Genomic DNA, 16,549 nt, shown 5'->3' on the forward strand with positions numbered 1-16,549 from the left:
TCACCTTTGATGAATCGGACCTGAACAAATAGACCCGACCCAGATCCGGTTCGGACCTGAATTTTTTGGCTTGGGTCCGGATTACACATAGACCCGATCCGACCCAATGACCCGTTGGGTCAAAAATTGTAGCCGTAGACCGACCCGACCCGATCTTCCATTGGGTTGGATCTGGGTGCAAAATTAGGACCCGAATAAAGAACCGAGTTGGATCAGGGTCATATATGACTTGGTCTGACCCGACACCCATTTGCACATCTAAAAGGAAAAGATCAAGGGTTCCTAGAATGTGTCTAGCTGGAGACTTCCAATGCTTAAGTCCAGTAGAGATTGGAGAAAAAATAATAGAGATCTGACCAAAATGCTGAGGTCATAACGAGGTGAAATGTCTCTTCCTTAAGAGGTCATTTGACCTTGGTCTGACCCGACACCCATTTGCACATCTAAAAGGAAAAGATCAAGGGTCCCTAGAATGTGTCTAGCTGGAGACTTCCAATGCTTAAGTCCAGTAGAGATTGGGGAAAAAATAATAGAGATCTGACCAAAATGCTGAGGTCATAACGAGGTGAAATGTCTCTTCCTTAAGAGGTCATTTGACCTAGTTTATACATAGCGTAAGACACTAGTCTATCATGATTCGGATTGTATGATCTCCTAACATACTGTTATGTTCATTTCTTATTTGCTTCTCTAGGCTACTACAATCTTCCTTAACTAGCATGTCGAGATTGCGCAGAGTTGTAACCATCCATGCTGATTGTTCGGAGAATTGTTCAGCCATTGATTCTGCATGACACGTGCCACGCTCGCATTGGTTGGCCGTGTTGGTGGGCATAATTTCAATAAGTGGAAAATCCGAGCCATATCAAATACAAATCTAATTGGATAAAAAAAAAGGAATATACTAGGCTTATATATCACTTGTATGACTAATATCTAATTTATATTTTTATCTGTTAATAAATATCGGCTTATTTAGGTATCCATTTAGGTGTGAAAGTAGATCGGATAATATCTATCTGGATTTATTTTCGTATCTAAATTTATTCGAACACGGATAGAAATTTAAGTATCCGACTAATATTCGTATCCAAATCTATATTTATTAAAAAAAGGATATAGATTAGATAAACAACTATCCGATCCATATCCCAGTATTCGATTCTATTTATAATCCTATTTAATTTTATATAACACTCATTAACTTTTAAGAAAAATAAATGACTGTATTAACATGTAATTAACTTGTTTTAGTATCCACTTAGTAATATTTTTGATTTCGTGATTATAAAATTTAATTATTCGATCTATATCTATATTTACATTTATATTTTGGATATTCAATTGATGTCGACATCTATTTAAAATAAATATGAATATAAATATTTGCATCCAATTAATATTCATTATATTTATATTTATATTATTTAAATAAAATAAATATAAATTTGAATAAACTAGTATTGGATCCATTAGAACCCAATAAAAAAAAATTTCTCTTTCTTCCTCACCAATTTGATACGCCTATACCTTTGTGCGGAGGATAGCATTGTCGGGAAGGGTCGATCACTCTTTCTTCTTTCCCTTGCCTCTCTCCGACCTAGGGCACGCCGAGAGCGCTCTCCCGCCTCTCCTACCTCTCGGCTCGATCTCGGACGGTGGCAGGTCGGCGAGGCTTCTGGAGCTCGGGATCGACCACTCTTCTGATCGGCCGCTGATTGAGGTGACTTCTTCTCTGCTCTCTTTCTCTCTCTCACATTCTCGAGACCCCCTCCATCATCCATTAACGTTTCTCTCTCGTCCGCATTTCACCGACGAACTTAGTCTTCCTCTCACCTCATGAGAAAAGGTGAGATTGGGGGTGCTTATAATTTGCAGTTAAGTATAACAAGTTACTTAAAATTGGAAGAAACTTGTTCCATCCTAATAAAAATAGGTTAAGCTTCCAGAGGAAAAAAAGAGAATTCCAAGCGGACTGACAATCGACATCCCTTTCATTCAGGTTTTACAGAATAGATCATGAGGTCATTTTAATTCCAAGTAAACTCGTAAAGATTTTTCTTTTTCCCCCTTAGACTTCTTAATTGAACTATTTAATGGTGCATCTGCCTGCTGGAGATTGAACTCAACTAGTTCTATTTGATTTCTGAGGGATTCTAACTTTTTTTTTTTTCATTATTCTATGTAGGAACCTTTTGTTGCAATCATCTCGCCAATTGCTAAAGCTTTTGCAAAGATCTTTGTTTAGAGTCAATATCTTGCCTTGTCAAATATATATATGGGCTGATTCTGACATTTCATGGGAGGAGTTGAAGACGATGAACCACCCTCAAAACGTATGAAAACATCCTCAGAAGATTTGGGGAGTCTCCGTGATAAGTCATTTCTTTCAGAGCGCATCAGTCCTTTGGGAGGCTCAATGGCTAGGCCTTTACCACCCCAAGGGAAAGATTATGTGGTTGGTTCTAAAGGACTAATTAAAAGGGTGGAATTTGTGAGGATCATTACAAAGGCTCTTTATTCTCTTGGTTATGAGAGTAGTGGAGCAGCTTTGGAGGAAGAGTCAGGGATATACTTGCATTCTTCTGGAGTGAATCTTTTCAGGAAGCAAGTTCTTGATGGAAATTGGGATGAAAGTGTGGTTACGTTGCATAAAATAGGACTTGGTGATGAAAGTATCATAAAATCTGTATCTTTTTTGATATTAAAGCAGAAATTCTTTGAACTCATGGAAAATGATAGAGTCGTTGATGCATTAAAGACATTGAGAAGTGAGATAACTCCTCTTGGCATTGACAAAAAACAAGTGCACGAGCTTTCTTGTTGTATTGTCTCTCCTCAGCAGCGAATGTTACATGGGCTTGCCAATCTGGGAATTGAGACTTCAAACTCACGAATGAAGCTTCTGGAGGACTTGCAAAAATTGCTTCCTCCCACGATTATGATACCTGAGAGAAGATTAGAGCATTTGGTTGAACAGGCTCTCAGTGTGCAACGGGAATCTTGTTATTTCCACAACTCTTTGGATAATTCGCTGTCATTGTACGCCGATCATCAATGTGGGAAAGACCAGATTCCTTCTCATACAGTGCAGGTTCGAACTAGTATCTGATAGAGAATTACACTTTTTTATCATTACATAAGTAAAGCATTTCAATCTCTCTCTCTTTATCTGTGCGTGTGCCCCCACCCCCCCCTTCCCACCAAATCTGATTCTTTTCTTGGAAAATTAGTTTGAGCATTGTGTTCTATTATCTAGCTATGATTCTCTTTCCTTGGGAATTCTTTGACATAAATTATTCTTTATACTCTCATGCACTTCCAAACTTTCTGGACAAAGGAGTGCAACATTGATACCATAGAAGCCAATATCGAGAACAAATTCCAAGAATTTAGTGCTATAAAACATTCATTTAGAATGAAATCTTTAATCTGAAACCATAAGCACTCCATTCAGGAGTTCTTGATTTCAGATACCTTGTTGACATATATTATAGTCTATTACTTGATTAATGGTGCCACCAAATCATATGTTACACTAGCAACACCATTGCATAAAATACTGATTGGCAGTTGAGGCAAGGGAAAACAAAGGGAAGAGATTGTGGAAGTATAGGTGGGAAGAGGGGAAAGAAGTTGCAATTTCGAGGTGAGCTGCAACATATAGGTTCAGATGAAACGGTGGAACATATTGCATTTTAGACTTGAGTCATACTAAGACCTTAGCTTTGATAGCTCGTCAAAGGGTTACCAGGGTCAGGTATTGAAGTATCTAGGATGAGGGGATTGCATGGGATGTAAAAAGATGGTTTGTGAGTTTGTATAGCATATAGAGAGTTATCATGAAATCTTGACTTTGTTTGAAGATAGGATTGAACTTTCTAATGGAACCTTTTGAGTTTGCCTAGAACCAAAATAACATTTTGAACTCCCTTGGACATGGATTTATCAGATAGGCTAAAGTCCCATTTGATTCAACGAAGAGAAAAAAGAAGGGATATGAATTGTTATTCCAATTGGAATTTACTTTCTCCATAATTTTTTTTTATTTTTTTTGGATGGGATAAATTTCTTCTGAAATTAGCTAATGGTTACTTGTTATACATCATAGAAAAATATAATTAACCCCAATCTCATTTTCTTCCATGAAGTGAGAGGAAGGCTGAGCAGTGGGAGTGAGAGAGGAAAACACTTAGGGTAGAGTTGTGTCATAGGGTTGAACGGGGGCCAATTGGAAGGGATCTCAAGAATCGTGGAGGAGATTAACGATATTCAGAGTGTTTGGTGGTTGGCTAGGTTAAGAGTGGGTGATCGAGGGAGGAGGTAGGGGGGCAGGGGTAAGAGTTATATGGAGTATTTACAATGTTGAATTTGATGAGAGGGGTGTGTACTGTAGCATGGGCGAGAAGGATGGATGATGGTGATAGCTGTTGGAGTTAGATGGATGAGACTAATAGGGGCCTATAAAAGGGTGGATGAGGGTGATAAGGTTGAGTATCAGTTGTAGAAGGTTGTTAAGTTGAGGATTGAAGCATGGTCAAGAAAGGCCATGTGAGAATGGACACCCACAATGACCTTGTTTATTCTCAATCTCCCCCTGCCAGCAAACAACCTTTAAACCTGTGTCATGCACGATTTGTGACACAACAAATGAAATAATTTATTATTCAAAATGGTAGAAGATAGAAAACAATGGTCTATTATGCAAAGTTGGGAAGTTTAAAGAAGAGAGGAATTAAATTCATCAATGAACTTTTAATAAATAATTTTCAAGTTGAAAACTTACAAAATTTCAAGCTCCTTCTAAAAGGCGTTATAGGTATCGATTTAAATGTCCCAAAAAGCCCATAAAATTCAGACCCAACTTAGTGGATCAGTTATGGTTGAGTATCACAACTCAAAAATATCCAGAGTTGATTCTGTCTAGATGGAACTAAGTTTATCCCTTATCCATCTTTGATTAGATTTGGTTTGACAGGAAAGTAATAGAGGAATTGTTGCTTCCTTACTGTTGGGTGAGGAGAGGAAACATAAGGAGAGTGGTCAGTAGATTTGGGTATATTTTCTTCATTTGGCTTATTATTATCTTCAAATTCTCAAGAAAAGGTTTAATAGTCTAAGGCAGGTCAAAACCCATGTCATGTATAGTTTCGGGAAAAGGATGGGATTGCACTCTATGTTACATTGATTTTGGTATGAGTGTTAGATTTGGGTGTCTTTCAAATTGTTTTATTCTACAAGCATCTCTTGTAGACTCATACTTGAGTGTCATGCTTATTCCCCATGAATGCGTGTAGGGGTGTGGCTGTATTCATGCCTTAGGATAAATGGAATGATCTAAATAACAAAGACTTCATTGCTCTAGGAAAGCTTTATGCATGCCACCCATGTACAATGCTTTTCATCTTATATTCCGACCCACTTTTTAATTGCATGTTTTGACCTCCTCTAACCATCGATCTGGCAAAGCCCGTGATATGGTACTTTTGGATTATTTCTCGTAACATGCATCATTGAATCATTCCATATAATACTATGTTACACAATCTTATAAATTAGAGAAACATCTTTGCGCATTTGAAGGAATTAATGAATTTATAATAAGATATAAATCCTTACGAGACCTGCATAATATTTGTAAAATCAACAATGTCATCTTTCTAAAATCAGGTTAAAGGATCAAAATATTGGAGTTGGAGAATGCTCGGTTCTTAGCCTAACATCAATCCTCTAAGCTGGTAGTGATTTCCTAGCCTCTTCCAATATAGTCAATTAGTTTTTAAAAATTTCAAAAGGCTATAATCATGATCGGTGGAACCATCCTGAGCCATACCGGCGGCGGACCGGGACGGTTTCAGCAATGAAAGCGAGACCGGTGACAGAGGGGGAGAAGAAGAGAAAAAGAGAAAAAGAGAGAGCGGGAGAGGTAGGGAGAGGGAGAGGAAGGAAGAGAGAGGAAGGTGGAGGCTGCGGAGTTGCCGCATGGAGAAGGTGGAGGCCAGGGAGTCGCGAAGGAGGGGCTCCGCTGAAATAGAGGACCAGAGGGGGGCCCTTTTATTTTTTACTATTTTTAAGTAAAAGTCGCAAAAATAAAATGACGCTCCTCCGATCCTCCGTTTCGAACAAAATAGGAGACTGGAGGCGGAGCCCCTCCTCTGTGGCTCCCCAGCCTCCGCCTCTTCCGCGCAGCGTCTCCTCGACCTCCGCCTCCTCTGTGCGGCGGCTCCTCGGCTCTCCACCGGCTCTCCGCCGGCCTCCCTTAGCTTCTCCCTTCTCTCTCTTTTTCTCTCTCCTGTTCTCCCTCTCCTCAGCCTCTTCTACTATATCGGTACAGGGCCGGCATGGCACGGCACGGGGCCGTTCTGACTTGTGCCGCTGAGCAACCGGTCTGGGGCCCGGTATCGACACAGCAAGCACTGGCTGTAACTATACATACTCTAGTATTCATTGGAAAAGATCAACATATAAAGTTGACATTGACATTATTCCTTATGTGTTATATATTTGTAGAAAAACCAGATTTCCTTTGCATTAGTTTTTCTCCTCTACCATAATTATATCCTATGGGGTTTTTGCTTGTAGGATATGTTCCAAGACATAACACTAATAAATGCATCAATTTTTTTTTTCTTTTTTCCTTTTTGGGCCATTTTTTCATAACATAGCTTATAAGTTGCACTCTCATTAGGTATTTAGGTTTGAACACTAGTTTGATTTTGACCTTGAAAGGGTCAAATGAGTTTCAGTTTAGGCAGTTCCAGTGGTTTTAGTATCTTCAGCCTAGTTTTGTTAGTTTTAGATTTAAAAAATGAGAGAAATTAAAAAAGGACGAAATTGATAAATTAGAACAAATGAATTGAGGAAACACTATGATATCATTTTTAAGAATATTGTATTGTTTGAGACCTTTGAGGACATCAGAGACCTTTGAGGACATCATTTAGGCAGTTTTATCTTAAAACAATGTATTTGTATGTATATATGGGATGCAAATGTGCATCTATAAATGCATTTATTTATATAATTCGTTTTCTGAAAAAAGAGAAAAATAATCATTATATATGTTTCACATTATTTTGTAATATGTCATTTTATTTTTTGATGGCATGCTAATGCATAAAATTTTTAATATCTATCTGGTTAAGGCTCTAATATAGGCAAACTTACATAAAAAAATTGGCTCACTTTGAATTTCTTCATAACCTAGTATCAGAATTGAAATCAAAACTTCATATCATGCTAGTTATCTTTCTTACATCATGTGCCCCTAGAGGTGCAATAAGGTTGATTTTGTGCATGATGATAGAAAATTGAACCAATATTGCACCATATATAGCTGATATTCTTGAGAAATCTGAGCATAAACCAAGATCTATGGTGCAAAAGAATAAAATGCTATACAGACTCTCTTTAGGCAAATGTTTCGGTTGCCGACATAAGTCATGGTCCCTCGCACTACTTGGAGAAAGCTGTTGGCTATTTGGATTATCTTGCTCAAGTAGCTTTAGTTGTTCCTTCTATTTTCATTATTCATCTTCTTACTATCCTAGCAGAAAAATCTCTGTCATGAAAGCATTCCAGATAAGGGGCAGAGAAGGGGGGAGGGGGAGGTGAAACTTGAAAGAGGCTAGAAGGAAGAGAAGAAACAAGAAAGAGGACAGATGAAAAAATTCTGTTTCTAACTAAGATGGTCTCAAATGTCAAAACCTATTCTATGGACTAAAGTAGGTATTATCAGCTTCATGCCTGCTAGAGTATTGGTTATATTAAGTGTCTTAATCTTGCTAATAGCAAGCAGTTCCTGATGGGTGAAAGAAAACCAAGTAATATCTGAAGTGTGTTTATCCAGCACTACCTTAATTATGGAACCTTGTGCCTATTTATGTTAAATTTTAGATTGAATGCTCAATCTCACAGTCATCATGGTAATATTGTCACACGAAATTTTCAATCTAAAACTGATTTTTCCCAGTTATACACCATGAGTGAGCATGACCAATTACCTAGGTACCTTTTTAACACAAACAACATGCATCAACAAAGAAGAGCGTATATATTTTATGTGTAACATATCAAAGATTGCAGGGAAGTTTTGGCAACCCTTGGGGTTTCAGCTTTGTAGTACGATATGAAAAATATATCTAATCAACTTGCATAAGCTATTGTTTTGATTAATTTCAGTTTTTAGAAACTTAGTTATTGACAATCTTCTAAGCTAATATACTACTGATTTGGAGCAGGTATTGCAAGCACACAATGATGAAGTATGGTTTTTGCAGTTCTCAAATAATGGGAAATATTTAGCATCATCATCGAGTGATAGATCTGCAATTATATGGGAGGTAACTTTTAATTTTGGATTTTGATTGGAGATTGCTTAGTCTTCTCCCTTTTTCATAACCTTGTTGGTAACTTGATCTCTCCCATCAATCTGGTTTAACATGCGGTTAGAATTGGAGTTTACTTTTGTTGCCTTCTCCATATTCTTAGTGGCGAGGATGCTACATAATTTTGCTACTTGTTTATTTGTAAGATAAAATAGTGAACGATATGAATTTTTTCAACTATGCTGATTTTTTTTTTTCTTTTTGTGATATATGCTCGTTTCAGAGATAGATTCAATAGAAATTTTGCAAGCCATTTATGAAAGCTTTTCAGGAGAAGAAATTAGAGGACTCACCCTTTGATTCCATCATCTCTATCAAGTGATCTCGTTCAGTAGGTTTCTTCTAGATCTAGTATAGCGAACAATGTTGTCATTGATGCCCTCGTGTAAGTCTACCATCATTCAACACTGTGAGCTGCTGTTATCCAAAGATATAAATGTGCCTGCATAAGGACTTTGCCAGCCAAACCACTTGTCTCTTTAAAAAGTCCCTCCATTTTCATTTTGTATTGCAGATTTTAAACTTTTACCTGACTTTTCTTCGGTATATGGAAGTACTTCATCTCATGAAAAACATAGATACCCTTATTTAAAAAAATCATAAGCCTGTCTACCATCTTTGTTGCCATTTTTTTTCTGAGTGCTCGATCATCAATAAGTGTATGTAGAACTGCCAAGTGAGTGAGTTGTTTGCGAGGCAGCTTGTGATCAGCCAAAAATGTGGTTTTAGTTTGGCTTATTAGATTAGCAAATGAGCCAAGTTAGAGCTATGCTTAGCATGCTTTAGCTTAGCTGGATTAAGCTCAAAATATCAAATATAAGGAATTTATAAATATTATGCATTATTTAAATTTTATATAAATTTTTATATTTTTCTATTATAAAATATATGTATATCAAATCGAATGAATTCGACTATAAGGTTAATATACAACCAGGGGAATTAGCTCAAAGTATATCAATAAAGTCCTTGAGTGATCTCAAGCTCTCACCAGCTTTCTTAAACAAGCAGTTTGTGAACAGCTGTAGTTGCTCTCAAAATTAAACTTGCTGGCTCAAGTTCAGCACGACTAGAGAATGAGCCGAGCTTGAGCTAGGCCTGGCTCACTATGCTCAGCTCGTTTATACCCCTGCATGTCTTTCCACAATGATTCAGCAAGAAATTTGAAAGTACGCTTAAACTTTGATTTGTAATTTTGGAAATTCTTAAGTTTGAACTCTCCAATGCTCAGTTATGGTCTAGGCTGTTTTGTTATCTATTCATTTCAGACACCCCCTTATGCGTTGTTGATCTCTGTTGTATGTGCATAGATATGGATTCTCATAGTTGTGAGATTATATGATGCGAAAGACGGCATGCCTGGTATATGGACCATCATTCACATGGAGGATCTACTTCTGTGTTCTTGGATATATATGACAAATGCATGATCAAATGTGCATCCCTTATTTTTAGAGCATGATCAAGATAAGATTGGTGGGAGCATATAGACATACCCCTTTTTCTTTGGAAAACTACAAATAAAGGAAAAATGGCGTATAATCATAATCATAATTATCAAGCCTTGTCCAAGCTATTTGAGGTATTGTCTATGAATCCTCATTATCCCTAGTTATGGCTACCTCCGATTTTATATCAAGCTTTTCTATATCCTTTTTGACAACTTCCATCCATGTTACATTAGGCCTTTCTCTCCTTGTTGTATATACTTCAACAAAAATTAAAGTATCTCCTTCTTATTAGAGCATCTTTGATTTTTTTTTTCACATGGCCATACCATATTAGAGCTCCTCATACATCCTTATTTCCCACTATGCTTCCTATTTTTCAGTACGTCCATCTCATAATTCTGTTTTTTGCTGCATTCAATTTTGTTTTCTGGGAACCACTTTATTGCCCAACATTCTGAGTCATACAAAGTTTCAAACCTTATTGTTGCACTATAAATTTTTTCTTACGTAATCTACATGCAAAGGAAGATCAATTTATTTTTACTTAAATAAACTCTTAATAAGCTGATTCACCCATATTTGCATGTTATCTCTTGGAAAGAGAACTCAAAAAATTTAGAAGTTCCATTTTGTGGGGCTGTCGCTTGTGCTTTCTTTCATTCTTCAAATTTGAAGTCTTGACCTCCTTTATGGCTCCTCTGTGGGGTGAGATGTGCTTCTTTTCATTATAATTCTTTTTTTTGTCTTTTGATTTGGTATGATGCACTCTGCATTTTCTTTTAGTCTTTTTTACTACTTATCAACAAAGAAATGATCAATCTTCAGCAGGATTCGGTAAATTGCCCTTTTGAATTTATTGGATCAAACTATTTTCCTTGGATAACTCACTAGATCTGAATGATTGTGCTTTTCATATTTTTATCAAAATGAAGTACCTGTACCCTGTGTAAGCTTGATAAAGAGAAGGCTTTTCATTTTTACCTTTTCTCAAGGTAAAGTACTGACTATTTCCTGATGGAACTAGATGTTCCAGCTGCGTCGAGCTCTTGCTACAACAATACGATCCTTAATTATTTTGAAAGTTTACAAAGGCTTTAAGTTCTCATTAATTGCTGCATCTTGTATAAGTATAATCAAATAGCCCAAACTTTCCTTCAGGTGGCTTAAGTTTCACATTGCATTTTGCTTGAGTCACCATATCAAATAATACATAAATTGGATGAACGTTTGACTTAGTTCTGGTTTCTATTTCGATACCTTGATTGGAGTTTTGGTTTTGGCAATTTCAGCGATTTCAGCAGTTCTGCTTCAAGTTTCGGAGTTTCAACTAAAAAAGCTAGGAAAAATCTGAAAGATGGTAAAAAAAAAAAGAAATCAAGGTATCATTTGATTGTGTTTTAAGTTATCTGGAGTCATAATTTATAAAATTTGAGTAATTTTAATCTGAAATTAAATTATGTTGAATTTATGTTAAATATATTACATGAGTGTACCAATTTCTTAAGTGAAATACCCAATATCAAGCAATCAAGCATAAACTAACAATACAAGTATACGGGAGTATAAAATAAATCAACTTTACCTATTCAACACCACCTATTATTGAAAGATGAGTTAATAGCGGCAATCATCATTGGCACAATGTGGGTTGGAGTATTGATAGAGATGAGGATAAAAATGAGATGGTTCCCCACAAATTCAAAAAATTATGAATTGTTTTATTTATTGTACATAAAAGTAATATTTTTGTGAAATATATTCTATATAGTTGTTTATATTGTAAAATACTAAGATAAGGGTTATTAGAAGTCTGTCTTGGCCGTTAAGAATTATACCTATTTTATATTTCTTTTTAGCTCAAGAAACAAAGAAAATCCATTGAAATTTGTATTACATAGTACATAGCTGATGTACATTAAACAAAGAAATAACAAATATATGATAGAAAACATCAAAAGAAAGATTAAAAAAACATTTATGGCTACCTTTAGCCAATTTTGGCCGAAATTGACCAGTTTCTGCTAAAAACTAACTGTAACTGCTGAAACAGACCAAAATCTGAAACTGGGGGTCAGTTTCAGTTTGGGTCAGTTTCAGTTTGCTCTTGGTGGAAATTGATCAGTTTTGGCTGGAACGGATTAGTAAAACCATGAATTCGACCATCCAAGATGGATCTTGTTTTTTTTTTTTCCTTTTATACTAACTCTCATGATTAGATCTGTTAAACTTCTAAGATCTGATTTGCAATCAGAATTAGGAGGAAAGACACTCAAATTTGAAATTTTTCTAACTTTAAGTCAACTGAATTTCTGGCATCAGGTCACTTCCCACATTCCTTGATGGTGGATCCTGATCCTAATATTATGGAAAGTCAACAATGATGGACAGCATTTGGAAAGTAGAGAAGTACATCTTTCTTGCAACATTAACAAAATATCACTTCAAAACCCTATCATCTCTCCTAAATTTCCCCCTCTACTTTCTTTATTGAAGGTGGACTAACGCAAAAATAAATGTTGAATGAAAAGAAGAAAATATTCTTTGATTATATGCTGAAAAATATCAAAGTAAAAAAACCCTATTCTGTCTTCTCACTGGCTGTCTCTCTGCATTTTTCTTCTATTTTTTTGGATAACTCGAAGATTTCTTTTTTGATGAGTGGAAGATGGATTGACACAAAAGGTCCTTGAATGGAAAGAAGAAAATAATCTTTGATCATATGCTGAAAAGTAGCAAAGTGAAAAAAAAAGCCAGTCTTCTGTCTTCTCAATTGCTGTCTCTCCACATTTTTCTTCTATTTTTGGGATAAATTGAAGATTTCTTTTCTGATGAGTGGAACCCTTGATTACGGGATTGATTGGTCCCTAGGTGTAAATTGTTAAGTGAGTGATCTCTACAACTGAAAACTGTCTAGTTATTGTTTTTACCAACCATGTTCCAGTTATGGACCAAGAACTCTCCATGTTCCATATGTTGTAATTTATTTCATCTTCCGACGAACACATATTTACTTCCTAAACCAGGATTTGTTACTTTGAAATCCTAAACCCTCTTAAGGACCATAACAGTAACCACCCTTACTCATTTACTTTCATTTCTCCATTCTCACCTTTTGGCTTCGTGTTCCCCTCTAAGCAAGAACAGACCCAAGGTGAATAATGATCTGAGATATATCGTGTAGCAGACAGTACAGCATGTACCTGTCAACTCCAGCAAACTTGGACTTACTCTCAACTTCTTTAGAGAACTGAAGTTGAAATATTTGGAGGTATCCTCCATATTTACATTATATATACATCTATAATCTATTTTTTATTAATGGTAGATACTCTCCATGATATTGCATAGGCACTCTAAGTGGATCCGAATAGAACTTCAAAAGCACTAGTATTTTGTCTCCTAAAAAACAATCTTGGTTCAGTTCTTGTTACCTCCCTTAGAAAGACAGCTGAACCCACTTAATTTTTTGCTTGATGTCACGGAAATTCTGCCAATTTTATGATGGCAGATGTATCTTTCCTCTCTTAAAAGGGAAGTAATACTTGAGTTCCTCTCCTGTTTGAAATTAGCCATCTTTCTTATGCTTAGATGAACACTATTTCCTATTTTATTTTAGGTCCAAGAAGATGGGGAACTGTCATTGAAGCACATGCTAACTGGTCATCGGACACCTGTGCTGATGGTCGCGTGGAGCCCTGATGACCGCCAGCTACTCACATGTGGAATGGAAGAAACTGTAAGGCGTTGGAATGTTCGTACTGGAGATTGCCTCCATGTCTATGCAAAAAGTGGTCTTGGCCTGATCTCTTGTGGCTGGTTCCCTGATGGAAGACAAATTTTTTCTTGTGTGGAAGATAAGAGCACTTGCTTGTGGGATTTGGATGGGAAAGAACTAGAATCTTGGAAAGGGCAGCGAAATACTAGGAGCTCTGAGATGGCAGTCACGAAAGATGGCAGGTGGATAATAAGCATATGCAGGGAAACTGCAATTCTGTTGCTTGACAGGGAAGCAAAGCTGGAGAAGCTGATTGAAGAGGACCAGACAGTTACTTCGTTTTCACTATCAGGAGACGACAAGTTTTTGCTCATAAATCTACTGAACCAGGAGATTCACTTGTGGAGCGTAACGGATGATCCGATACTTGTCACCAGATACACAGGTCACAAGCGCAGCCGGTTTCTAATAAGGTCTTGTTTTGGGGGTTATGAAGAGGCTTTCATTGCTAGTGGAAGTGAAGATTCCCAGGTATGAAGCACTTAATTCTTTTTGTTTGTTAAGATTAGTCAGTTGTGAGCATTTATGTAATCACTGGCCCTGCATTTTGGCCTCATGCATGTTTCAGTAAGACAATGTACTGAGAGAAGCAAACATGGTAACTTGTGGTTTTGGTTTACTGCCTATTGCTAATGGATTTCTATCCAACTGGAGATATGGGATCCAGGTTAGATTGCTTGGAAAGTCTCAGTTGATAATATGATCCTTTACGTGTGTGCATGGATATGTTTTGATAAGGCATACTCCCATATCAGGTGTAGTTAATTCTCTGAGAGTTTTGGATTTTGAAAAGGCAATAAAGTAGAAAGTTAGCACACATATAAGAAGGATAGAAAAGTATGTTAATATTCAAAATTGTTCATTTTTAAGCTTCCAACACTGCTTAAATTTCTTAGAAATATCACTATTTAAGTTGTGTATTTTGATTGATATGGATGTTCAGTTGGTGAACTTATAAAATGAATAATAGCTTTACTCATTATAACGTACAAATACATATAGCAGTCTGTCTTACAAGTAAGTTTTTTATTTTCTGATTCTATCACTTGGAGCCCTTTAATTTTGCATGAACTGCAATTGATCTGCTGACTGCTTTGCTTTTACTGCTGTGATCATTAATAGTTGACAGCCATAGAAAATTGAATGATGATATTGTGATTGTCTCCTAGTGGATGATGAGTAAGATAAATTCTTCGTAAAGAATGACTATAAAACCTGTAAAGAATGACCAGATATTTGTTTTCGTAACATGAACTTTGGGCAAGTTAAAAGTTTTGTTGCCTTATTTTTTCCTGCTTCGATGACTGGGATAAACTTGAAAAAAAGTCTTCCTGTGTTACTTAAATCTATACCACAGTAAGTCAAATCAATAATTTCCTCCTCCATCTTTCTTTCACTAAGCTTATGGATAATATCATAGTCTATAGTTGCTTTTTGATTGACATACTTTGTTGAATAACCAGTTATTCTTGGATATTTAGTTGTGGAGGATTGATGATCAAAGAAATGTAACAGAACTGAATACATAGTTTTACAATCTCTCTGGAAATTCACATTGCAAACCATATTCTTTCGTAGCTTAAGAAAGGAGGCTATATCATTGCTATGAATTTTTGTTTGGAAATTTTGGTCTGTACTGAACCTGTCCAAGAGGAGACGATGTTGATGTCCTTACTGATGACGGGATAATTGTAATATCAGGTGTATATTTGGCATCGGGGAACTGGAGATCTCATCGAGGCACTACCAGGACACTCCGGTGCTGTCAACTGTGTCAGCTGGAACCCAGCAAACCCTCACATGCTTGCATCAGCCAGTGATGACCATACAATCCGCATCTGGGGACTAAAAAAGGCTACCTTGAAACGCAAAGAAGCTTACAGCAATGGAGTCATCCACCACTGCAATGGAAATTGTCAATGATGTGAGACCATTCAAGTGGTCAGGTTCTTAAATTCCTTAATCAGTCCATTGACAGTATAAACCCCTTGCTCTCCATTTTGTGGGCACTCATACAAAAGAAGCCTGTAAACGTGAACAGCTGCTACCAGCCCATAAACCATCTAATACGATTATTTATTTCTTCCATTCATTTCTTAATTGAAGCAGAATAGAAATTTAAGTTATTTTATCGGTCTTCATGTCTCCTAGGTAAATTTAGCTTTTTACATCAAGCTTAATAATGACTTTCAATTGAATCACCATGGTATGCTCATTTACTTATTAAGACTTGGCCCAATATCTGTATGCAGATTCATAGACTTTGTTGCTTGCTACTTTTTTTACCAGCCAAATGATACAAGTGCTTTTTGGTGTGGTTCATTGGACAGATTATTTAGTGGTATACCCTCCCAAATTACCATTGAACGCCAGAATTAAGAGGTGCAGCTTAAAAAACTTTTATGTTTCATGTCTGCGAATGAGAGGTTGAGGAGATGCAGCTTGATCTAATGTGCTTGGCACCAATCTTGCTACTTGCATAGACTTAATGATTCGCTTTGCCAATTTCTGGAATTATTGAGGAATGGAGAAGTCACGAAAAAGATCTTCTAATCATCATCATCATCGTCATCTTATCATTCAGATTATCAACCATTTTCACTAATGATAAAAAGGAAAAATTCTATGGGTTTGCGTAGGCAAAGAACCTATGTATGACACTTCAGAACTACCATCTTATTTTGCCAGTCCCCGTTACCAGCACCATTGCATCATTATCAATATGTCATTACCTAGTTCGACTCCCTAGTCTATTCTTCCAGTCTTTGGTACCTTACAAGTAAATAGAACCTTCTCAATTCTAATTTGCAACTTTATAACAAGTGCAATGAACATTCCTAGTTCCAATTTGGCTTCTTCAATCTGCTAACGATGCCCAATTCCGGAAAAGATAAAAGTACGTATGTTCTGTCTTCTCTTGATTTGCCCAAGGATGC

At 36.6% G+C, this 16,549-nt stretch overlaps 1 protein-coding gene across 1 annotated transcript; it reads left to right on the top strand.

Moving 5' to 3' along the window:
- Nucleotides 1-1,518: 1,518 nt before the first annotated feature.
- On the top strand, nt 1,519-15,744 carry LOC103696220 (WD repeat-containing protein 26 homolog). The gene is made up of 5 exons (XM_008777763.4): nt 1,519-1,723; nt 2,189-3,094; nt 8,241-8,342; nt 13,455-14,084; nt 15,315-15,744. The coding sequence occupies exons 2-5, from the start codon at nt 2,300-2,302 to the stop codon at nt 15,534-15,536; spliced, it is 1,749 nt and encodes a 582-aa protein (XP_008775985.1). The 5' UTR covers nt 1,519-1,723; nt 2,189-2,299; the 3' UTR covers nt 15,537-15,744.
- The last annotated feature ends 805 nt before the right edge of the window (nt 15,745-16,549 follow it).

The sequence above is a fragment of the Phoenix dactylifera genome, chromosome 13 (genome assembly GCF_009389715.1).
Source record: "Phoenix dactylifera cultivar Barhee BC4 chromosome 13, palm_55x_up_171113_PBpolish2nd_filt_p, whole genome shotgun sequence".
Lineage (NCBI taxonomy): Eukaryota > Viridiplantae > Streptophyta > Magnoliopsida > Arecales > Arecaceae > Phoenix > Phoenix dactylifera.

What these genes read in the sequence shown, in the direction of transcription:
- LOC103696220 (XM_008777763.4), top strand. Translation starts at nt 2,300, where the DNA reads ATGGGAGGAGTTGAAGACGATGAACCACCCTCAAAACGTATGAAAACA. An exon ending in GATCTGCAATTATATGGGAG is followed by an intron (nt 8,343 to 13,454) that starts GTAACTTTTAAT and finishes ATTTTATTTTAG; the next exon opens with GTCCAAGAAGATGGGGAACT. An exon ending in GTGGAAGTGAAGATTCCCAG is followed by an intron (nt 14,085 to 15,314) that starts GTATGAAGCACT and finishes TTGTAATATCAG; the next exon opens with GTGTATATTTGGCATCGGGG.